Below are 24,087 nucleotides of genomic sequence, written 5' to 3'. Positions count from 1 at the left end.
GCCCTCTCTCAATTTCTGCTACATCTTGTAGTTAGGACAAACTGTGGATGGAAGGTTTTGTGGCTGGATTGGTGTACCAGTTGCTCTGTTGGAAGTCTTACCTGGTTACAGGAGGTAGCCAGTTCAGGCTCCATATCCTCCATTGCTAGGAGTCTTAGCTAGGGTCACCCTCATGGATTCCTGGAAGTTTCCATCACACTTCATCCTCCCCCACCTGATTATCCCATCCCTACCTCTGTACAACCCCCAGACCCCCTCCACTCACCATGTCTAGTCTCCTTTTCCTTCTGAGTGAGATTCGTATGTACCCCTCTTGAGCCCTCTTGTTCCTTAGCTTCTCTGGGTCTGTGGATTACAGCATGGTTATCCTGTACTTTATAGCTAATATCCACTTATAAGCGAGTACATACCATGTTTGTCTTTCTGGGTCTGGGTTACTGCACTCAGGATGATCTTTTCTAGTTTTATTCATTTTCCTGCATATTTCATAATGTCATTGTTTTTAATAGGGTAGAATACTCCATTGTGTACATGTAACACAAGTTCTGTATCCATTCCTTTGTTGAGGGACATCTAGGTTGTTTCCAGTTTCTGGCTATTACAAGTGAAGCTGCTATGATTAAGTATCCTTGTATGGTGGCGCGTCCTTTGGTCATATGCCCAAGAGTGGGATAGCTGGGTCTTGAGGTAGATCAACTCCCAACTTTCTGAGAAACCACCAAATTTATTTCCAAAATGGCTATACAAGTTTGTACTCCCATCAACAATGGAGGAGGGTTCCCCTTGCTCCATATCCTCATCAGCATGAGCTGTTGCTTGAATTGTCACACTACTCTTAGCGCCAGGCCCCATGCCCAGCAGTAAATGACCAATGTAAAATGAATTCAATAGTCATTTTGGAGGAGGATTTCTTTTTTTTTTTGTTGTTGTTGTCTTATAATACTTTGTATGGGTATTTTGTAATTTTGTTTTTTACTTTTTTGTTTGTTTGTTTGTATATTATGATTTCCAATTTTGTGTCTTCTGGGATTACTGTGTGTGCCAATGTATCTATCGATCTATCTATCTATCTATCTATCTATCTATCTATCTATCTATCTATTTATCTATCTATCTATCTATCTATCATCTATCTATCTGTATCTATATGTGTTTTTTATGATTTTTCTTTGGCTCTTTGTTTTTCTGTTTGTTTGTATTGTCCTATACAGGTTTTTTTTATTTCTGTATTATTATTATTATTCCTGCCTCTTTGTTGTCTGATGAGAGAGAACAAGGAAGGATTTGCCATGGGTGGGTGGAGAAGTGGAGGATCTGCAAAGAGTTGAAGGAGGGGACAGCCATAATTAGAATATATTGTATGAAAAAAATCCATTTTCAATAAAAAATAAATTAAAGAAAGCTGATATTGCAAGAGCAGAGTGTAGAGGAATGTTGGCTCAATGCAGGGAGGGGCATGGAAAGGGAGATGAAGCTGGTTATCAGTGTATGGGTGCTCCGAGGGATTCTGCTGTGTTGTCTCAGTAGAGGGACTGTGCTGAACAGAAAATTGTTACATGCTGCAAAATAGTTGGATGAGATTATTTTGGATGCTCTGGTCATAGAGAAATATGTATGAAGTAATAGATAAGCTAATTTTCCTGACTTGCTTGTTGTAGAATGTATATATGTATTAAAACATCTCACTGTATTCTCCATATGTTCAATTATTGTGTTTATTAAAACAAAATAAAAATAAAATAAGAATAATTTTTGTTTTAGTTTGTTTCAATTGCTGTGATACATTCTGATCAAAGGCACCTTGGGAGGGAAAGGGTTTATTTGGTTTACACTTCCTTGTCACTGTCTATCATTAAAGGAAGTCAGGGCAGGAAGTCAGGCAGGAATTGAAGCAGAGAAAAACTACAGAGGGACACTGCTTACTGGCTTTCTCCTCTTGGCTTGCTCAGCCTTCTTTATACCACCCAGAGTCAGAGAGAGGGGAAGAATGCTTTGCCTGAGAGTTTAAGTATCTCCTAGAGTTCCCAGCAGGAGTTCAGGGCCTACTCTTGGGTATCCCCTTGTGGTAGTCCTGGAACTGCTCCTGCTACAGTGAAGCTGAGACTAGACTTACCACCTTGCTAGGTCTGACTTCCCACCAAGATAGGAAGCTCAGGGACTTGATGTCTGTGTCCTTGACACCTGCTCACATAGAACTATGTGTGTGTGGCGACATGAGGAGGTAGTTTTAGGGAAGCACTTGTAAAGAAAACCTGTTTAGGTAGCACTGTTTATTTTGACTTGGAGTCTCAGTGACTGGATAGGCACCCCAGCACATGGGGACAGTGGCCTTGTAGGACTGGGGAAGATACTCAGCATTCTGTGGAGGGCCTGACCCTGGGAGCAGGAAAGCAAGGATAAAAAAGGCAATGGAAACATTCTAAGCTGGACACAAATGGCTTTCCTATGTGTTGACGGTTTAGGCTATAAGTGACAGAAATGAAACACTAGGTGGCTTTGGCAGCAAAGGGAAGTCTTGGTCCATGGCAGTGGGAAGCATAGGAAATGAGAGTCAGACACAGATGGACCTTAAGGCTGGAATAGCATCAGAATAACTGTGTCACTCTCTTATACCTGGTTGCTTCTGTGTTGGTTCCATTCTTGGGTAGGTGTCCCTTTGGGGAAGCAGAGCTGTTGTAAGTTTATTGGAGTCATAACTAACAAACAAAGTGGCACCTGGCCCCTCACGAGGGTAGATCAGTGTGAGTGTGCCCTCTTTTTGGGCTCCAGGATCCACTCTGGACTGTCATTCTCAGGCAATCGGTTTTGTAGCTTACCTTGTAGGGCCTCCATCTGAGTGCTGAGGAAAGTCTCAGAGAGGGGATCCTTGGCCATCTATTCATTTCTGAATCAGCTGGAGTATGAGCTTCTGATTGGATGTGGGATGAGTCACTTCTTGGGATAAAGCAGGTGGAAGAAAATTCCAGGAAAGGGGGGAAAAACAGATCCCCAAGCAAGATAAGGCCTGTAGCATTGGCTAGGGGTCATCACATGAGATGTTAATATTCAGAGGATTAGAACTTGACCCAGGGGTAGAATGAACTATTCAAATGCAGGGTCAGCTCTCTTCAGAGTAGTCAATAGACTTGACTGTAGAAGGTCAAGAAGCTTCAGATATGAGGTATAGAGGGAGATGGGGGAAACCTGGGGCAGAGTTGCCAGCCCACCAGGCCTGGAGGACAGAACTGCCAGAACTGAGACCACATGGGAGAGTAGAAGAGCCTGTTACAAAGGGTGGATCCTGGCATGGTACATTTTGGATGGCAGAAAGGATTCCCAATGCTAGAGAAGACAATAGCCCTATGTCCTGGGCATGGATGCTGATGAGGGATACCAGATCGAACAGCCTTCTTGGAATAAATGAAGTAGATGGAAACCCTTGTTTCTGCTGGTTGCTCCCTGGGTTGGGAGTGTTGGGGTTAGCTCTCCTCCCAGATAGACCTCTTCCCTCTTAAAGATGATTCTCCCCTCCTCTTCTCCCATGCTCAGATATCCGTGGGCTCCAAAGCTTTCTGGACCAGGCCTCACGGCTGGGCCTCGATGTCTCTTTACAAAAAGTGGACAAGAACATCAGTCATGTGTTCACCAGTCTCTTCACCACCATGAAGACCGAGGAGCTGAACCGTTACCGGGACACACTGCGCCGTGCCATCCTACTGCTTAGCCCACAGGGGGCCCACTCCTTCATCAATGAGGTAGGTCGGAGGAGCCGGGGCTACGCATGCCTGACGTTCAGGGGCCATTGAATGGCTCAGGTGTATAACACAAACCACAGGGTATGGAGTGCTCAGTCCATAACACCTGGCCATTCAGGGAAAGGCCTGAATATGACTTTCGTACTGAGTTGTCCCTAGCAGAAGGTGACCTCCTCCCAGTTCTCTGACTGTGAGGAGGCTGTGGGATTACTGTGTATGAAGAGGCTGGTGAGAAATCTGCCTATTAGTTACTGTCTGAATTTTCTGAGTTGAAAACCAATTTCTTTTTCTTTTAATTTTCTTTGTTAACAGGTGTACACTATGGGGATAAAGTGAATTTCTAGCTCCTGGTAAAACGGGCACGTTTGCTGTGGGGTTTGTTGACATTTGATGGAGTTGTCTGTTTCCTATCACGTGATACCAGGAGTGAGCATCTTTCTTTGGTGCTTGTTCTGATCAGTGTATGCTTCTGCTAAAGGTAGCTCTATTAGGGATTGGGACTTTCTAATGAAGGCAAGGAAGGCCCGCCAATGTTATCAAAGAATCCATTAGTCTAAGATCAGACTAGCAAGCTCTGGACTAGAGTGAGCCAACTAATGGCTCCAGTGGTGTCATGCAGACGGAGAGGCAATAAACAGGTAGTTGTTACTCACTTCCTGGGGTTGAGCTTGTTTGGGGAGAAGTGATTATTGGGGGTGTGGTGTATCTGGGAACCAGTGAGGGGCCAATCAGGAAGCATTGGGATGTTCCCTGGGGTTTCCCACACAGCCCAATCCACCTTGCTGGCCCACTCTGATTGAAGGTAAAATGAAAGAGAAAGGCAGAATTATACTAATTTCATCTGATGTACTTTGTTTCCTTATTCTGCTTTCCCCTCTAATTAATTATCATTTTGAATGCTACCTCATGCATCAGGAACCAGCACAAAGCCCACTGCTGGAGAGCTTAACATTGGGAACGCTTAATTTGGTGTAGTTGGCCAGCAGCCCTGGTGCTTTCAGCTAATCAGGCCCCGCTCGTGCTGGTGGTCAGCCAGGCTGTGCTGTCCTGTGGGTTCTCGGCATCTCCACCAGAACACTTTTCCCTGTATGCAATGATTCAGCCTCAGATTAGCAGTACTGACATGTCCAGCCTTTCTCGGAATGTTCCCAGTGGTGTATTTGCGGCAGGCTGCTCTCCGGTGACTTTGTTCTCTCTTGTTTACTGACTCAGACTCCTCTGCCTGGGGAGTGGCCATGGGTTCTCTCACCACCCTCCCAGCTTCTCACTTCGTGCTAATTCCGTGGCCTTCCTGTTCCTTTCCTTCCCTCTCTGCCACTGGTCTGCCGGGAAGCTTGGGAGAGGAAAGAATATTGGTTTTGCAGTTACTCAGATTCGGGTCCAGTCTCTGATCTAATTCCTATCTGTGTGACATTGATCAATTTGCTTGACCCTTATGGCCTCAGTTTCTGCATCTATTGAGGTGGTGAAGGAGGAGGCAGCGATGATAAACATTTGGCATCAAGCTTCTTAGTACCCATCGCTTTTAGATGTGTATTTAGATGCGTATTTTCCTTCTACATGAATCTAGGCCTTTCTGGTTTCTAGGCCTTTCTGGTTTCTAGGCCCCAGAAGGATTTACACTCAACTACAACTGGCCTAAATATGTTATTTCCAAGTGATTAATTATGCAGACTCCTGTGGTGCGGGGTGTACTCTGCTTGGCTTTAGCTGGTTGCCTTTTCTAATCCTTCAGATTGTGTTCACAAAATCTTTGTGTCTCTGGGTGGTTAGGGGTGTGGATTCCACCGGAGTGGCTCCTTCCCTTGTCAGGAGACTGAGTTTGAGGGCAACTGCTGAATTCTGAATAGAGGACATACTTCAGCTACTGTAATAAAACACCTAGTGTCTGGATCCTTGCCATGCCATGGAGAAGAGAGGAAGACAGAATTTCCTGATAAACATGATGGACCTGCCCCCACCCCTTTAAAATTCACTGTACATTCTGATTGTAGCCCCTCCTTCTTCTCCTCCCAGTCCCACCCTCCCACCTTCTTTTCCCCCTTCCCCTATGCCTCAGAAAGAGGAGGATCCCCCCATCCCCAACCTAACCCAGCATATCAAGTCTCATCAGGACTGAACACATCCTAATCCACTGAGTCTGGGCAAGGCAGCTCACCCAAAAAGCAGGCAACAGAGTTCATGTCAGAGACAGCTCCTGCTTGCTGGATGAAGCTAGAGCAGAAACTGAAGGAATGTCCAACCAATGCCTGTCCCAACCTGAGGCCCACCCCATGGTAGAGAGCCAACCCCTGACACTATTAATGATACTCTGCTATGCTTGCAGTTGGGAGCCTAGCATAGCTGTCTTCTGAGTGGACTGAAACAGATTCTGAGACTCACAGCCCAACATTAGGCGGAGCATGGGGAGCTTTGTGGAAGAGTCCGGGGAGGAATGGAAGGACCTGGAGGGGACAAGAACTCCACAAGACGACGAACAGAGTCAACTAAGCTGGGGCCAGGGGTGATTAGAGACTGAAGCACCAATCAAGGACCACACATGGGCTGGACCTAGGCCCCCTACACAGATGTAGCTAATGGGCAGCTCAGGCTTCATGTGGGCCTAGCCTTTTGTATTCATTTCTCATCAGCACACTTTGCAGATGAGAAAACCAAAAACAGATATTAAGTGATTTGTATAGTCAGTCTTCCTAACAGACAGAATGGAATTCCAGTCTAAGTGCTGCCTGTTTCATATCTCTCTCCTTCATGGTTGGTGACTGCAGAGGACACTGTGTGACACATGTGGCTGTGCCAACATTGGGGAGGAAGATATTCTTTAGAATTTTTCCCATGCCTCATTTCTAAGAGTCTTACTGTGTCTATTAAGCATGGATGGCAAAGGAATCTTGGAGGCTGGAGGACATTTCTGTCCAGATGTCTAGTTCTGCAAGTCCCCTAGAAGATGGGGCACTCAGTCCTGCCCAGTGGCCCCTTTTCTCCTTTGGCAGACTGACCTAACTTCCTCTTTGCTGGGATGATGAATGATTCTCACAAGGTGACCCCACTATCTGAATTTTATGACATCCTAAGCCCTATGTGGAGAAGTAAATGGCCTCTCAGCCCTATGCCATATGATAGGCCACTAATGTGTTGATTGGGAGGCCATACAAAAGCTGTAGCCTGTGTAGGTTGCGTGGCCTTCCCAGCGGCAACATCTCCTTTCTTCCTTTCAGAAAGCATGGCTGAGTGGGAGAGGATGAGCAAAGGCAGCTCTCCTGGAGACTTGCATGTCACTGAATGTGAATCTACTGTTGTGGTTGACACTTTCATTGTTGTTAGTAAGAAGCCCCGACTATTGTGACCTGCCAGGCTGGCAGTGAACCATGCTGGGAGCTGCTTTTCAGTAGTGGCAAATCACTGCCATCAGCCCTTGGCCTGGTGTTACATGGTACCACTGGATTATCTGTGATTCTGTATCATGAGGGGCAGTATTTCCTGGGCCTAGCAGATTCTCAAACTCTGGTCTTGGTAGTTCCTGGGAGGGTGGGCTGCAGGAGACTGAGGCCTTGGTGCCTGCCTGAGATCCTGTGGGCTCATGAACCTACTGCTTTCCACCCACTCTTGATTCCAGTGTCTCCTCTGAGGTCTTTTAAGTCAGGCTCACCAGACATGATGTTAACATGTTGTCTTTAAAAGGTAATGCGAGGGATAAGTATATGGCTCAGTGTAGACTAGTTGGCTAGGGTGTGCAAAGATCTGGATTCCATCCCTAACACAAGAATAAAATAGAAACAACAACAAAGTAAAGATGAGGAGAATGCCCCATCCTTGAGCAACTAAGCTTGGAGGAGAAGCCTCCCTGGAGCAGTTGAGCATGAAAGAAAATCCCCCCCCCTTGGGCAGCTGAGCTCAGAGGAGAAGCTCCCCTCCCCAGAGTGTAGAGCTCAGAAGGATAATGCTCTGGTGTTCTGGTTACAGGCTGGATCAGCACATAGATATCTAATATCCTGAGGCTTACTAAACAAACACTTTCTTCCTCCAGCCAGACTTGCTGTGTTCTGCTCTTGGCCTTGGAGGGAGGGTGGCTCCTTCCAGTCATCTTAACTGGGGAGCAGGTTGGGCTGACTCTCTTCCCAGTGAGGCTTTGGCACTGGCTGTTGAATGGCTTTAGTGGGCTGTGAGTTTGCATATGATGCTATCTTCACTATCCTGAGTCAGCAAATGGTCTGGGCTGCTCCTGTAGATGACGTGGTCCTGGCCTATCTGTGGCGTGTGGTGGGAGTCAGTACAGTCCAGAGAGATGAGTATGTAGGACTGGATTGGGAGTAAACATCAGCATGAACAGATGTGGGGGATTATGCGTATATATATATATATATGTATGTATACATGCATGTAAACACACAGAGAGACACATATGCACAATACTCCCTCCCTCCCTCTCTGTCTCTCTCTCTCTCACACACACACAGACACACACACACAGACACACACACACACACACACACACACACACACACACACACACACACAGGCCTACTCAAGCATTTAACCAAACAGTAACTTGTAAAACCAGACGCTCAAGCTAGCATATTCCACCAGATACCCCTAGAGAAAACTCGTACTGCAGTCACCTACATCAACTAGAACGGTGACCTGCTGGCAGTAGAGTGCTCTGGGGCAACCTAAGAAATGCTGGGAAGGGGAAGGCAGTGACAAAGTGACAGTGGTCGACAGTGGTCAGGCACCAACAGACTTCCGCAGTGGAGGGACAGGAGGACGATTGAGGGAAACAGCTTCAGGGGCAGATTCCCATTGCTCTGGGAATGCCGGGCACCTTGTGCTCAGGCTGGGTATAATAGCGAGGGCGACAAAGGTAGAAAGGGTCACTCTCATTAACATCTCTCCCTAGCATGGCTGGAGGCCAATTTAATCCTTAATGCAAAAGGGTTGACTCCATGCAGTTCCTTTTCTGGTTCTGCTGCAGTGAGTGAAGCCCCCACAATCTGAATATCAAGCTTTTTACTACAATTGTCGCTAAGGTAAATTAAGGAATCACGGTGCTCTGTTGTCCCACGTGGTATGTGCAAATATCTCTCACTCCAAAAAGGCAAATCTCTAGCAGACGACTTTATCACTTAGAGTTAGCATAATTCCATGTCATTTACGAAGATATTTTAAATTACTAATTAATTATAAAAGATTAATTTTTAAACAAGGGCCCACATTTGCCTTTAATTATATCCCACTGTTTATGGATTTTAAAGCCCTAGCACTTTAACAAAAATGCTGTGAATTGGAGAGATTCATTGTTTTCCCTTAGAACGTCTTACAGAGAAGATCACGGAAAAGAGTCATTTTCTACAGTTTGTTCTGGCTGTTTGGAGCTCAGTGGCTGTGAGAGGAAGGTGGATTTCAGGACCTGCTATCTCTGTATGGATCTTCCTTCATACAGAGCTGGTCCATCAGTCTCCCATCTATGCTTCAACTACCTGCTGTGGGACCTTCCTGTGGCCCCAAGTGTCATATGCAGAACCTGAGTCTGTTCATCTCTGCTAACCCCATGCTCAGGGCCTGGAAAATGGATGATGGTAGCATCCCTGACTTCTGACTCAAGGCAAACATTGTTTAGAGCCTCAAATGCCCAGTAAGCGTACTGTGGTAGTTTGAATAGGGATGGACCCCATGGGCTCATGTTTGAACACTTGGCACATAGGTACTGCGAGGAGGTATGGCCTTGTTAGAGGAAGTGTGTCACTGTGGGGAAGGCTTAGATATACTCAAGCAACACCCAGTGTGGCACACAGTCTCCTTCTACTGCCTGTGTGAATCAAGATGTGGATCTTAGCTCCTTTGTTAGCACCATGCCTACCTGTATGCTGCCATGTTTCCTGCCACGACAATAATGGACTAAGCCTCTGAAACTGTAAGCCAGCCTCCATTACTTGTTTTTCTTTATAGGAGTTGCTGTGGTCATGGTGTCTTTTCACAGCAATAAAACCCTAACTAGACACATACTAAGACACTCTTAATGTTCTTTCCAAACAGAAGCACCTGAGCAAAACACTACTTTGAAAGAACTTAATATTTGATTTTTGTTATTTCAAAGGAGAGATAGTGCATGAAAGCCAGTGTCCCTTTGCTGTTTACTCTCTGTTGAATGCTGTTTCTAGTCTCAGTTAACTCCATTCTCCATGCTCAGAGATGCAGAGATGATCAAGGAAGATGGCCTGCTTCTCAGACAGGGAGAGAGAGAGAGAGAGAGAGAGAGAGAGAGAGAGAGAGAGAGGCATAGGGGTAAAAACCTGGAGCTTGGGCCTGATGGGATCTTCATTTTTCTTTTTCAAGTCATTAAATATCTGAGCAAAGTGTTAGTTTTTTTTTCTAATTTCCTATGTGCAGCTTTCCCTTTCATCCAGGAGGCATGGGGCTGGAAGAGTAGACACTACCAGAGGTAGGCAGCCTTCAGCAGCTCAAATGACTCAGTTACCCTTTTTGTGCACCCAGGCACGAAGGGTTTTCAGATCAGAAGATGTCCTCTGAGATGGCGTGGGCAAAGGAGTGAGATAAAAAGTTTAGGGGGCACCCACAGGAATGTGTTACGCAAGGCAGAGGTGAGGTGAAGCTGTGTGAATTGGCATGACCCCGCCTCAAAGATGCTGTTTGAGCCACATCTGTAGCATATGTAGCTCCCAGATGGAATCTTTATACTTGGGTCTGGAAGGAGCTTGTTATCTGTCATTTACTGTCTGAATTAGAGCAGCTTGTCAACTTTGAGAGGAGATGGTATTTGTATCAGTTAGCTGATGCAGTGTAACAAACATCCTAGAACTCATTGTGCTTAAATAATAGTGTTTGGTTGTTGGTCAGTAATATGAGTAAAGTCTGATCTGGACAAACTAATGCCTCTGGCTCTCTGGTGAGGATGAGGCTGGCCAGTTGTGATCTGAAATGATGGGATGACCCATTGCCTTTTTATTAATAGGCATGTAAACTAATGCATATTTAATGGCAGCAGCAGAGTTCCAGAACAGCCAATGGAAATGTTCAGGGCTGCTGGAAGTCTAGCCTCAGACCTTGCTCTGTTGCTTCTGCTCCGTTCTCTTAGATAAACTGAGCCACAGGATCAGCTGAATGGGCAGGTGTAAGAGCCTGCCTCTTGAGTTGCATGTGTGTAGTTACATGGAAAAGGAAAGAAATGCAGAGGTGGAGAATTGGGGTCAATCCATCATCGCCCCAGTGTGGGTATAGAAAAAAACCTTCCCACCTGCTAGAAGGAAGAGGTTGGGAGTTAGCTGGGCCATTACCCTGTTTTTGTTTCAACATTGTTCAGCTTTAGAGTGAGAGTGGTGAAAAGGGCATGTAGAGTAAAGCGGGATGCATGGGAAAAGGGAGTGTAGAACAAAGAGGAATGGCACTGGCCTCTTTGTATCAAGTTGGCTTTTTATAAACCCATCAGCTGACCATACTGTTTCAACAATGCTAGAGGAGCAGGCTGTGGCAGAGCTAGGAGTATGATGGAATTGGGCTATATTTCAGAGCAGCTTGTCTTAATCCCACATCTTAACACTAAGTGTTTATGGGAGGAGACTTGTTGCCCATGGCAGATGAAGGGGAAGGCATCTTTCTCCTAAATCTTTGTAGAGAGCCCTTTATGAATATCACTGTGAAGGAGAAAGTGATACAGGAAAGGGACACCAGACACTTTAGAGGAGCCCAGAAGTAGCACTTATGAGTCTGTTAGTAAAGTTGGGTGAGATCAATTGATCTAAAGCTTCATTTGAGGAGGAGGGACTTCTCCCACTTGCCACCCTTTGACACCTTGAAGAACTATTTTCTTGGGAGACACTGGGCCTCCTGAGAGCATTTACATCTTCCTTTTGTTTATGAGTGGGGGAGAGACATGATGCCAGGCAGACCTTCCCCCACTATCTCCCTCTGCGACTCCCCTAGCTGTAGCTTTCCATTTGCACGGTGGGTGAGATGTGGGATTTTTTTTCTGCCTCTGTTACTTTATTCTAAGAATTGTCAGTTTATCATTAGGTGCAGGCGTACCCATTTTCTCTGTTTCAGAGTCTGTCCTTGTTCTAGGCACCTAGGAGGTAGCAGTGACTAGTGTATGAATGGAGACTGAGAGTCTCAGAACATTCAAAGCTATGGTGCATCAAGGGCATGGAGAAACATACTGGCATGACTCTGAGCCAAGGCAACATTGCATATTTGGTTGTGTGCTAGTGGATGACATCAAGTCTGTGATTGTGACCTACCACTGAGATGGTGGACCCAGAGAGAAGTGGTTTGTTGTTGTTGGGCTATTATAATAGGTACATCTACTACTCATTCTCCAGCTGTGCATGGGTTGGCTTGGCATCTCCCTGTCCCCAGTTCACTATGCTCCATATCTTCAGCATTGTTCCCACCTTCCATGGTGTTAGGAAGAAGGCAAGCAAACAGCATTGTGGCCCATGACTGGAGTCATGGAGCTTGGGGCAAAGGAGTTGATGGTTATAAAAGACAAATGCAAATAGGAGAGAAACAAAATACGATAGTGGAACATGGAAAGAAATTTTATCAGGACAAACACCCACATGTCTATCATTTAAGAATCCCTGAGACACTTGGGGTATATAGGTAGGAAGTGGTTTCTTATCAAATGTGAGATGCAGGAAGTGCAATACTTTAAATTGAATAATGACACAGGGCAGAAGACTAAAAGACATCTTCCTTCCTTTCCTTCCTTTCATCCATATTACCTACTGTCTTATTCACCAAGGCAATCTGAGGTTTGGGGATGCTTAAATGGCCATGTGATACCTTTTCAGGAGGCTCAGGCTGAGGCACAGAGGAAGTGGCCAGTCTTTGTTATTAGATCTTGGCATGTCTGTCTGTTGGGTGAAATGGCAGAACCAGCATGGGGCTGCTGGAGTCAATGTGAAAGTGCCAATGGCTCAGAGAAGAAGAACCTGAGAATATCCTGCCTCTTCACTCACTCTCTGTCAGGAAGCATGACTCCTGAACCCCAGTGACAAAGACCAGATGTGCTTGAAGCTCCAGGTATTGAGGGGATGGTCCAGGAAAAAGGGACAGATCATTTCTGACCCTTGGCTACTTCAGTTGGAATTGAGGACTGGATTATCAGAGAGTACTTCAGAGTGTTCTCAGTAGAGAACACAGTGAATTTTGGAGAATTTAAAGGGGAGGGGGTCTCAGTGTTCCTGAGGCTCCAGATGTTGCCTGGGTTATTGCTGATTATGTCCCCAAATGGCCTGAATTCTCAGGCCATTTCCCAACTGGACTGTTACTGACCCATCCCACTAGAGAGAACTGTTGAGTGGCATCTCAGGACTGCTGGTTAATAGGCACATGGAGAGAGAGATGGCCGCGGGTGCTTCTACCTCTAGAGTTATTTTTTTTTTCAGGTGTGAGGGACTCCAGCAGCCTGTCAATGGCCAGACTACTACCAAGACATGGTGGGCTTTATCTCTGGACCTTTTAGGAGGCAGGTGTGGTCTCTTCTCTTCAGTGTTGCCAAACTGAACTAGAGAGAAGAATCCCACACTAAAAAGGATCAGTGAGCCTGGGACTTGACTCCCAGCCCTGAGCACCCTGTTAAAAGCGACCTTACACCTATCAGCATATGGGGGGGCTATACTTCGCTGCTCTTCTCTGTACCACTGTGGACAAGGGGCCCTTCCAGTGCAGGCAGGCATGTGAACTTCCCTTGTGTAGTTCTCCAAATGCAGGGCTGTGAACAAAGCTAAAGAATTTTGAGAATGAATGAAATCGCCCTTTGAAATGACAGCCAGGTACAATAAGCCCACAGATCTGCCTGCCTAGGGCCTCCAGGCAGGAATACCAAGGTGCGGAGGGAGCAGACAGGTGGTGAAGCTTCTGCATTAGTGGAGAAGGGGGTCAGGCAGTAAACAAAAGTAATTGAGGTAATGATACCTACCTTGGAGAGACCCTGGGGAATCCAGATTTAAGCTCAGGAGGTCTGGATGAAAGAGAGGAATTAGAGCCAGGAACACCTGCAGAGCCGGGGTGGGAAGAGCATCTTTTCTGCCTCACAGTGGGGCAGTGTCATGCAGGAAACTGAGGACATTTGTATCTGTTGTCTATGTCGTATGATAAACCATCCTAAAACTTAGTGGTTTGGAAAAGCTATAACCATTTTTATTAACTTTAATTCTTTTCTTGGGTCTCAAAGCATTAGACATCAGCTGGACAGTTTTGTCCTGCAATCGGCCATGTGGCCACAGTTAGAGCCTGCAGGGAGGGGAATCTGGAGAAGCTGAATGCAGCTTGGCAACCATCTTCATGTGATCTTTATGATATGCTAGTTTTGGTGTCCTTGCAGCGCAGTGGCCTGAGGGTAATAACTTTTCAATGTGGCTAATCAGAGTTCAGATGATCAGACGATCTGTCAAGCTTACGGGAAGCTTGGGCCTGCCCACTGCAGGGCTCTGGAAGGGATGAGTGGGAGGATGGGTCAGAGTGGGGGTGTTGTGTCATGCATTGGGGCTTTGTGGCATGAGGGTTCATGATGCTGCCATGTGAGAGTGACAAGAAAGTCTCTGGCAGGAAGCAAAGCTTCTACCAAACTCTTCCTTCTCCCTCCTCTACCTCTTGAGTTCTGGATTGCAGATGTGTGAAATGATACTTCACACGAAACTGCAATCTTTTGGAATAAAGCAAGAACTGTGGGAGAGCTGGAGGAGAAGATGTAGTAGAGGGATGGAGGTTCAGGGTGAGGTTTCTTGGCCTGAAGTGAGTTAATCATCCTTTATCTGATGTGACTGTACTGTCTTTACTTTGTCAAAGCTTCTGAGGCTCCCTCACTCCTTCTGGGTTGCCTTTACTTGATGTAATGGGAGAAAATTGAAGTAAGAAAAGATGTATTCCTTTGCTATCTTCCAAAAGACCCGGTCAGGTGTCTTTGGAAATTCTGAGATCCAGGTGTGGTGTTTGTACTTTGGCATTAGAAAGATATAGTTGTGGTGGAGCCAGCCTGAAGGACAGTGGCAAGCTGCAGGCCAGATGTTCTGCTTGCCATCACTTACTCCATGACAAAGGTACTTCCCATAAAAAATGCTTTTTCTAAGTTGAGTAATCATGAAGTTAGAGAGAGTCGTTACACGAAAGGTAATATTTAATTTTTATGTCCAAACTAGTGATACCCAGGCATTAATTATCCTTTTATAATTAAAGCTAGTAATCCGTTACATTGCTGTATAATGGGATGCAGTTATATAGGATTCCAGTGAGGTTATGAAGTCCTGAAGAATAGGATTCAAAATCCAAAACCCAGGAACAAAAGCCCTTCATTGCAGGCAATGGTTTTTCAATCTACCCTTTCTCCTCAGTCATTTATTCATGGCTGAGTGAACATTTGTTGAAGAGTGGTGCTTGTAAGCACTTGCCTCCCGTCTCAGAAAGTAAGCAAGTAAAACAGTGCTGGATAGGTAGTATACCTATGACACCATAAGGGTGTCCTCCCAGGCTCACACATCTGTCCTGGTGTGGAGGAAGATCCTTGTAGAATGCAGTGTCTGAAATGAGGGTTAAAGGGGGGCAGGAGCCAGCAAGGAAGTACAGCAGTGAGAGGATATTAACCAGGATGGGCCACCAAGGCTTTGTGTATGGATGGTGAGTGAAAGTGTGAGATTTTCTAATATGGCAACATTAAGAGAGACATGTGGAGGAGGGAAATGAGGAGGAGGGAGGGAAAGAGGAAGAGGAGGAAGAGGAAAAGGAGGAAAAAGAGGAAAAGGAGGGTGAGCCTGGAAAAAAAAAATCTTTTTATGCCTTGTGGAAGCCTGGAATCAAACCCCAAGGTGATAGGGGCCATCATAGCATGGCTGGGATTCTTCTCAGTGCTTCTGAAAGCTCTGTGTAGCCTCAGGAAGTGAGGTAGGCAGGATGGGGTACCGGGGCAAGGATTAAGGGTGGTACTAAGATTTGGATGAGCACTGACATAGCACTGAGAGCAAGGTAACCAGGGAAGGAACTATTTCAGGGAACATTTAGAAGTATGTTTTGTACAAGTTAAACAAGATTCTGATTTCAGAAATAATTTAGTCTTAGCAAGAAAATGTACTAAGATGGTGCAGAGTTTCCACCTATCCCACACCTAGTTTTCCTCACGGTTATCATTTTGTATTAGTATAGTTGTCATAATGAGTGAACCAACATTTCCATATAATTAATTAATGTTCACAGTTCATTTATATTGCCTTAGTTTTAAACCTAAAGTCATCCTAAAAGTTTTGGATGCTTTTAGTTCTAGTGTAGAATCTCTAAATGTTTTTCACATGATTGGATTTGGGTTATGGGCTTTGGGAAGACAGACCAAGTAGACTAGTGCCATTCTCATTTTATCATGTAAAAGGTCTGTATATACTGTCAACATGGATGGCCACATCTGGTGTTGGCCCTGAACATGTGACCAGGATGCTTTAAGGCCGCTGTAGTAAACCTTTTCCATCTTGTACCGTTGAAGGATGACCCTGTGTTCAACCTACACTTGAGTCATGTGGTATCTACACAAGTTATTTGGAACTCTTTAGAATTAAGGATTAAAAGCTAGTTTTGAGGAACTAATGGGTTTTTGTATGTGACTGTTGGAAAGTGTGACAGTGGTGATGGCAATGGTGGTGAGGTAATGGCGTTTGTCATAGCAGTGGTTGTCATGGTGGTGGTAGCAGTGGTAATTGTGATGGAGACAATTGTGGTCATGGTGATAATGCTGATAGTGACGGCAATTGTAGTAGTGGTTGTGATATAACAGGTGTTAGAGTAATGGTAACAGTGGCCATGGTGGTGGCAAGTAATTGTGATGATGGTTATGTCAGTTTTGGTGACAGTCGTGGTTATTATGGGGGCATTATTATAGTGATTATAGTAATGTTATTAGTGGACACAATGGTAAGGTCATGTCATGTCATGTCATGTCATGTCATATGGGGTTGAAGACGGTTCTGACAGTGATGGTGATGGTAGTGTTGGGCAGGATGGCAGGAAAAGGTTATTTTTTTTAAACTTAAAAAGATTTATTTATTTACTGTGTATGTGTTTTCCCACATGGGTTTAAGAGTACCATATGCATGCAGCAGCCTGTGAAGGCTGGAAGAAGGCATCAGACCTTCTGAAACTGGAGGTACAGATGCCTCTGAGTCGCAATGTGAGTCCTAGGAACTGAGCCCAGCTCCTTTGCAAGAGTAGTAGGTACTTCTACCTGCTGAGTTATCTCTTTAGGTTCTAGGAAGAAAGTTTTGAATTCTTGAGAATTCTTCTTTGAGCTATACCTGCTCCTTGGTGCATAGATCCAAGGGATAGCCAGCTGCTGGTGAATTAAAGACTTTGGCAACATCTTGAGCTTTCATGGAGTAAGACCTGTCTTGAGGTTTCAGGTCTGCCCCTCTCCTCATAAATAGGAAGAGGACCCTGGATTTAACTTAATTCAAATTATGTCAAACCCACAAGAATTTTGCATGTGTAGCCCACCTGTAGCTGACCTTTGGGAACAGACAAGTCAGACATTTTTTAGTTTTTGAGGAATAAACCACATGATGGGGATTATCTTCCTCTTATACGTGGTCTCTAGTTCCTTTGCATCTCTCTAAATCTGACCAAATTTCTGGCCTGTGCCTTCTGGCTACTTGAGATGGGCAGCTCCTTGTAGCCAGATTCCTCTCTGAGTATCTCTGGGGGATAGGCTAGAGAGCATCAGCATTGCCATTTGGCCATGTATGGCACATGGTGGAGCAGATTAAAGAGGTGAGCAATCTGGGTAATCCTAACTTATGCTGATTTGACTCATTTTGACTTTCTTGCTTTAATATGAGAGCAATATGCATTTGGTAGCAACTGCACTTAGCCCTGTGTGTATTAATCTCTTCTGGGGTTACTGTGGCATACTTGTCATGCTGGAGGCATTGTCAAGTCTTAGCTCCCAGAGGGCCATGTCCTCCTGAGGAGAGTTGTACAGTGCATTGCTGCTGAGCCTGGACAGGCAGGAGGTTGGTTGTTGTAAGTGTTTCTCACTCAGGATGCTTTTAACCTGTGTTGGGTATTTCAGGACATAATGTGGTGTAAAGCCTTCAGTGGGGTAGTGTTAGCTTTTATCATTTCCAGCACAGGCAGAAGAGTATTAGGACTTTGGGAGCACCAATTCTGAATTTAAAGTTTTCTTTCATTCACTTATCTATTTTTTTCATTCATTAGCAACTCAAATATAAATAGCGATGCCACATGTCCCTGTGTCTATGTAGAGTTACATTAGGAAAAGGAGAAAAGGGTAATGGTCGGTTATTCCTTACCATTATTCTCTGAAGAATGTTGAGAGGATCCATTTCATAGCAAAGCGACACTTTCTGAGACTACTTTTGTCTTGTCTCTCTTTCCTTTGAGACTTGCAAGCTGCTTTCTCCCTGAACTCTCCAGATATGCCACATTTCACAGCCAACATGTTTTGGCTTCTACTCCTCCTTCCTCTTCCTGCTTTTCACCTTTTATAAAAGCCCAGGAAGATGTGGAGGTGCTGTGGTGAGGATGCAGTATTCAGACCTGCTTTTCTCCTGCTTGCAGGTCATTCGGTACCTTGTTGCATTTGGTGTCTTGCATATCAACATTTGTCCTAGGGGAAGTGAAGGCATCTTTACTGTGGCTCGGTAGTCCCATTTTTGCACAAGTTAGGAGGAAGAAATCTGAAGAACTGCTCCAGCTACTAGCTTCTCCCTGAATGGGTCACAGATCAGATGATACAGTAAAAAACCAAGTGGAGCTCTCATTGGATTTTTACCTGAGAGGGTTAAGGGACCTGTTTTCTGAAATCATGGAAGAAAAAAGGCAGGAAACATTGAGAACAGTCTAAATAGACAGGTTTGTAATCAGAGGACAACCACCTGACCATTACAGGAGAAGGTGACAAGAATTCAGAATGTCTTATATCAGTGTCATGTCATGTCATATAATATCAGTAGGCCTTGGACCAACAATGTTATCTTCCTGAGCACTGATCATTGGGTTCTTTGTGGGATGGAGGTCATTGGCTCCCCTTGCAGGAGTGTGGGACGGATTAACTGAGATCACTCACTTGCATGCAGGTTAGGCTGCTGACATGCCTCCCACCTCCTTCCCTGCTTGAATCCCTGAATGAAGGTGCAGGCCATGAACTCACCCCTCCCCCCGATTGAAAAGTACCTGTTTCTACATGGGGCTTCATAGAGACTGTCCTACTTGGAGCATCCAGGTTATACCTTAGGAGGACTGAGGTTCATATGTCCATCTCCAGCCTACTGGGCATGTGTATTTCACCCAACACCCTAGCACACCCCTGTTCGAGGTGCCTCTGGCCAGAGTATGAATCTCTGTCATTCTTCGGAGGTGTTATGTGATAACTGTAACACTGAGAAGAAACTAATATGAATGTTGTGGACTCAGGAACTTAGAGGATGCAGAGCTTAGAGCATCTCTCTGCTACAGGGGGCCTAGTGTGGCCTCTGCTGGCAGACCTATGGACACAGTGAACTCACCATCTGATTAAGGAGCCATTCCTTTGTTGGATGGTTCAGTGTGGAGAAGACCCTTACTTAGGTTGGGCAAATGTGTCCTTTGAGGCCTGAATGGGGCCTCACAAAAATTTTATTTCTTTTTCCTCATACCATCTTCTCATTTATTTGATGATGAAATGCATGTATTTTGTGGCTTTCTTGGTGCTGAGCTCCATCATTTTCCCCACTGGTCTTGAGTAATTGCTGGGGTCTGGTGGGCAACAAAAGAAGTGAGGTCTTAATTACCTTTTAGATGAGAGAGGAGACAGAGGCAGAGGCAAAGGAAGAAAGCACTGTCAAAATGGTAAAGAGTTCCATGAGGAACCCTGAACAGAAATGTGTAATGGACTGACGGAAGCCGCTGTTGCTTGAGTGGCAGCCTCATTGACCCATTACCTAACTCATAGTTGATAGAGCCTGTGGAAGCATCGCTTTTATAAAGGAGTCCTTTGTCATTGTCAGGGCCCCGAGGCAGGGATATAGCCTGGGATTTTGTGGAAGCAGGAGTGCTGGCGTTAAACGCGGAGAGTAAGTCACAGAGGGAATACCACCCAGGGTTCTGCAGCCCAGGTGAGGACAGGGAGCTTTGCTTCAGGTGTGATGAGAAGCCACCATAGAGTTTTACAGTGTGATGACATGACCCATCTTTCTATTTAGTGAACCCCCTGGCTCCTTTGTGCAAAAGAACAGTCTAGAGTGCAAGTGTCAAAACAGAACAAATAGTGTACACTACCATGGAGGAGATTGGGAAGATGTGACTTGACAAATATTGGCCAGATCAGAAGCTAGTGGCCTAGTATTGGATAAGTGCTGTGGCCAAACTGGTGAGGGAGGAGAGTACTTCATCTTGCCAAGAAACCACCCTCCCCAGGCATCTTGGTGCTGGTGCGGTATTATGAGAAAACACATTCCTGGGAACTACACTGGTCTTTCATCTTCACCAGCATTACTTTATGCTGTGTCAAAGGCCTGTCCTCATTAGGAGCAAGGAAGAGTTGAGCTTTGAACCAGGAGGTCTGTGGCAGATGCCCTCCTCATTCCCTTCCCCGTGCCTTCTCGCCCGTGGCTGTCACTAATCAGTATTGCATTCCTGCTTTCATCCTTCACTTGCTGTTTGTCATTTTTGGAGAAGGATCCTCTCTGCTAACACATTTGGAAACCTATTTCATTGCTGAGGAGAAGGGAACAATACAGGTTTTCATCTCAGACTAATTATGCCTCCGATACACTGATGCTAAATAAAACCAAGGTGAAGGTAATTGGAAAATCTTGACGTGACATTCACAGCTTTGAGAAAAACAGATGTTCACTTGGGGAGCTGGGAAGAGAATTCATATACCTCTGACTGGCCAATGAGATCAGTTCCAGGAAGTTGTGAAAGAAGCGTGGCCAGCCCTCAGCCTGTGGACTCAGCACGAGGATTCTCTGTCCAGGAGCCCATCTGTTGCTGGCTAACCTGGCTTGGCTGGACCCTGAGATTTTTCCCTCAGTCCTTGGCAGGCAGCTAATTGAATGTTCTGTCCTTAACTGGACTGACATGAGTGGTTCTAGTGATGAGTCATCCATGGCGCTTAGTGGCAGAAAAGGTCTTGTAATAGTGTCTTGATTGCAGCCCCATTTCTGCCATTCCTCAGTTGTAGGGCTCTGAGAAATGACTATGTTCTCTGATCACCTGTGTCCTCATGTGTGTGTGTATGTATGAGTGTGTGTGTATCCATAGGCACAGGGTCAGGAGAAGGCTTGTGGGAGTCGGTTTTCTTTTTTTCATCATGTGAGTCCTGGGTAGAGAACTCAGTTTGTCAGTCTTGGGAGCAGATGCCTTCATCCACTGTGCTGCCCTCTTAGCCTTGGTTTGATTTTTTTTTCTAATTTAAATGGCATGATCAGGTGGCTAGGAAAACTTTGGCATCTGTTAGCCTGGGAAGCCATGAACACTAGATCCATTGCCTTTTCCTATGAACAGTTTCAACAAGTGCAGATCATGTCAACCCTTTCACTGAGAGCAGATAAACAAGTAAAATGTACGTTTGACAATTCTTTTATTCCTCGAAGTCTCCTCTTTGCTTCCTGTCAAATGAGCAAGACTCCTGCCTGATTTATTGAACATGTTTATAAGGAGGCCCGAGTCCAGCAGAGCTCAGAGATTGGGAGCAATCTTCATGAGCTGCAGATGTTTTGCAAACCTTTCCTTCCTGTATTCCTTAAGGGCAGAGGGGGGGGGGCTGTGGCCCACTGAGTGGTTACCCCCACTTTTTCATGTCATCCTTTATCCAGACCCTGATAATGGCCTCCAGGCAGGTGGAATATAGTGCCTTATCCCTTTGACATTGGGATTGGCTGTGTGACTTGTCAATGGTGTGGACACAGAGATGACAACATGCTAGTTCTGAGCTTGGGTCCTAGACAATCCATGGTGTTTCTGTCCATCCTCTTGATTTTCTTTGTGTTTTATCTTCAGGAAGAGAAAGAACACACCTTCGAAAACCCATTGATCCAAGGAGAGTGAGAAACATGCAGGCCTCAGAGCAACTTAGCTGACCATATACCCAATGAGAGAAACTGACATGATCCAACCACTCCACACATCTTTGGGAAGACATGAAGTGTGTTTCAGCAGTGTATTTCGGGAGCTCTCATATTAGGCTGCACATTAGTGTAACCTGTGTAGCTTTCAGGGAGCAAGCATGCAGGCACCCCACTCCAAACCAGCCAAGCAGGGTCTCTGGAAGTAAGGGCAGTCAGTACTGTGCTTACAAATCTCTTTAGGTGGGCTGCTGATGTTGGCTTGAGCCAAAACTCTGTTTTGCATACAGAGGGCTCTGAGTGTAATCCCAAGAACCAAGAAAAACAAAACAAAACACACCCCAAACACCAAAAGCTCCTAGTGAAAAATCTCCCAGGTGATCTGACTGGCATGAGAATGAGGCCCTCATGACCTGACTATCATGCCATGTCCAGGGGCAGCTGTGCTTGTTTATGTTGCTCAAATGGCACTGAAATACATAACAGACTATGGATTGTTCAGAGGAGTTGTGGTGTGAGAGGGCATCAGCATGGGCAGGAGGGGCTGGCACCTGCTTGACTCTGTGACCTCAAGGTCTTGAAAGCAGTCAATGAGGCCTCTTGTGTTGGAGGCCCAGTTCCTGTGCCGAGAGCTCCATAGCGCTCCGTCACACGTGGCAGAGTATGGGTGAGCGTGATGTCTGCTAACCACACAGAGTCTCTTTTCTTTGCACACTGTCTGTGTGCCTTTCTTTGTGCACAATTCCTACTGGTTCCCATGCAGAGGTTCTCATTGAACTTAAGAAAATGTTTGTTTGCCTTATAGAGGAGAGAAACCACCTTAAAGCAAAATAAATGGAAAGGCAAATATATGCTATGGAACTACATAATCAATGACTACACTGAGGAGAAGAAGAGGGCCACGAGGAAAGCAGGGGAGTGTGAAGGGGAAGGGAAGCCAATTGACCCATGGATTTCTTTTATTTGGGAGGCATTTAGTCTGTGTAGAGGCAAGAACGTGGATAAGGCTTCATGTGCTGGTGATGGCATAGGATGACCCAGGGCTCTTGGAGGGCAGCTGGCTAGAGTAGGAATGGTAAAACCAGTCTGATAGGTGTTGCTCAGCTGGTGTAAGTGAGTGATCAAGACTCAGCATTCAGCAGATGAGCACTGTGGTCTGTGATGTGGGCTCCTTTCTCCAAAGATGTTGATGGAAGTTTCCCTGTGCTCAGTGACCTCTTCTACGAAACATGGGCCAGCAAGGTAGAGGGGTCAAGGGGACCAGAAAGATTAGGACTGAGGTAGCAACAAGAGAGTGTACATCCCCGATGAAGAAATGAGGGTGGAGCCTGGTGCAAGCAGCAGGCGTGAGGGCTCAGGGTGCTCAGCCTGGCTGCTGCTTCTCTACCAAGATGGAGCTGGGAACCAGAGCATCACATACAAGGCGGGGCTGTATGTTTGCTTGTACACAGGTGTGCCTCAACATGGGGCAGAGGCCACTCTGTGAGTGGGTTGAGTAGCTGGTGGGATGGCCCAGGTAACACTAAGGGGTGAGGTACTTAGTCTGTGACAGTTTCTGTACGTGCATTTTCTGCTTCCCTTGTGAGAAATCCTCTTTTGAATCTTCTTTTCACAGCTGAGGACTCTCAGGCATAAAGTGTGTGCATGTTTGTGTACATGTCCATGAGTATATATTCCTACGTGTGTCAGTGCTTTCTCACACAGAACTGTCCAGCCCCAGAGAAGAATCACAGGACCTTTGCTGACTGAAGCTCCATTGCAAGCAGGCAGCCATGACAGATAGTCTTGCTGAGGTTTGCCTCAGGCCACAACTTTTTGTGCCTTGTATTGTGGAGTCCTCTAAATTCTACAAGGCAGTTTTTTAAAATCCCTGTACTTTAATTTTTGTTGTTGTAGATCAAGTGGGATGGAAAACAATGTGCATTGGTATAGGTTTTGGTTGGCAATGATCTGTCTTGGGGTTGTCCTGAAGGACTTCCTGTTAATACTTACAAAGCCTGCACCTGTACACCTTAAGGTACACTGTTCAGACTATGGCCACTGTATCTGGATAGCTGTCAGGATACACTCCCAGGAAAGGGTGTGAGCAGAGTAGCTATTCACGATGGGTAGGGCTGCAGGACTCCTGCAGATTCCTCATCAGAACTGCCAGCCTATGGTATGAACTTGATGAGCTGGACAGATGCAGAGTACATGAACACCACCTCTCTAAGGCCTCTTGTTCATAGTTCATAGAGCTGCCTCTTTAAAACACACACACACACACACACACACACACACACACACACACACACACA

General features: G+C 45.6%; 1 protein-coding gene across 2 annotated transcripts in view; it reads left to right on the top strand.

Annotated features, from left to right (window-relative positions):
• Positions 1 to 24,087, top strand: part of Grid1 (glutamate ionotropic receptor delta type subunit 1) — a 735,469-nt gene that overhangs the window by 197,980 nt on the left and 513,402 nt on the right. For both annotated transcript variants that reach the window (XM_055607998.1, XM_055607999.1), the window contains exon 4: positions 3,529 to 3,734. In XM_055607998.1, the coding sequence (XP_055463973.1) occupies positions 3,529 to 3,734 (206 nt within the window). The remainder of the gene's footprint in view (positions 1 to 3,528; positions 3,735 to 24,087) is intronic.

The sequence above is a fragment of the Psammomys obesus genome, unplaced genomic scaffold (genome assembly GCF_907164565.1).
Source record: "Psammomys obesus unplaced genomic scaffold, mPsaObe1.curated_primary_1811, whole genome shotgun sequence".
Lineage (NCBI taxonomy): Eukaryota > Metazoa > Chordata > Mammalia > Rodentia > Muridae > Psammomys > Psammomys obesus.
The sequence above is the reverse complement of the archived record's forward strand: the minus strand, read 5'-3'. Positions and strand labels throughout refer to the sequence as shown.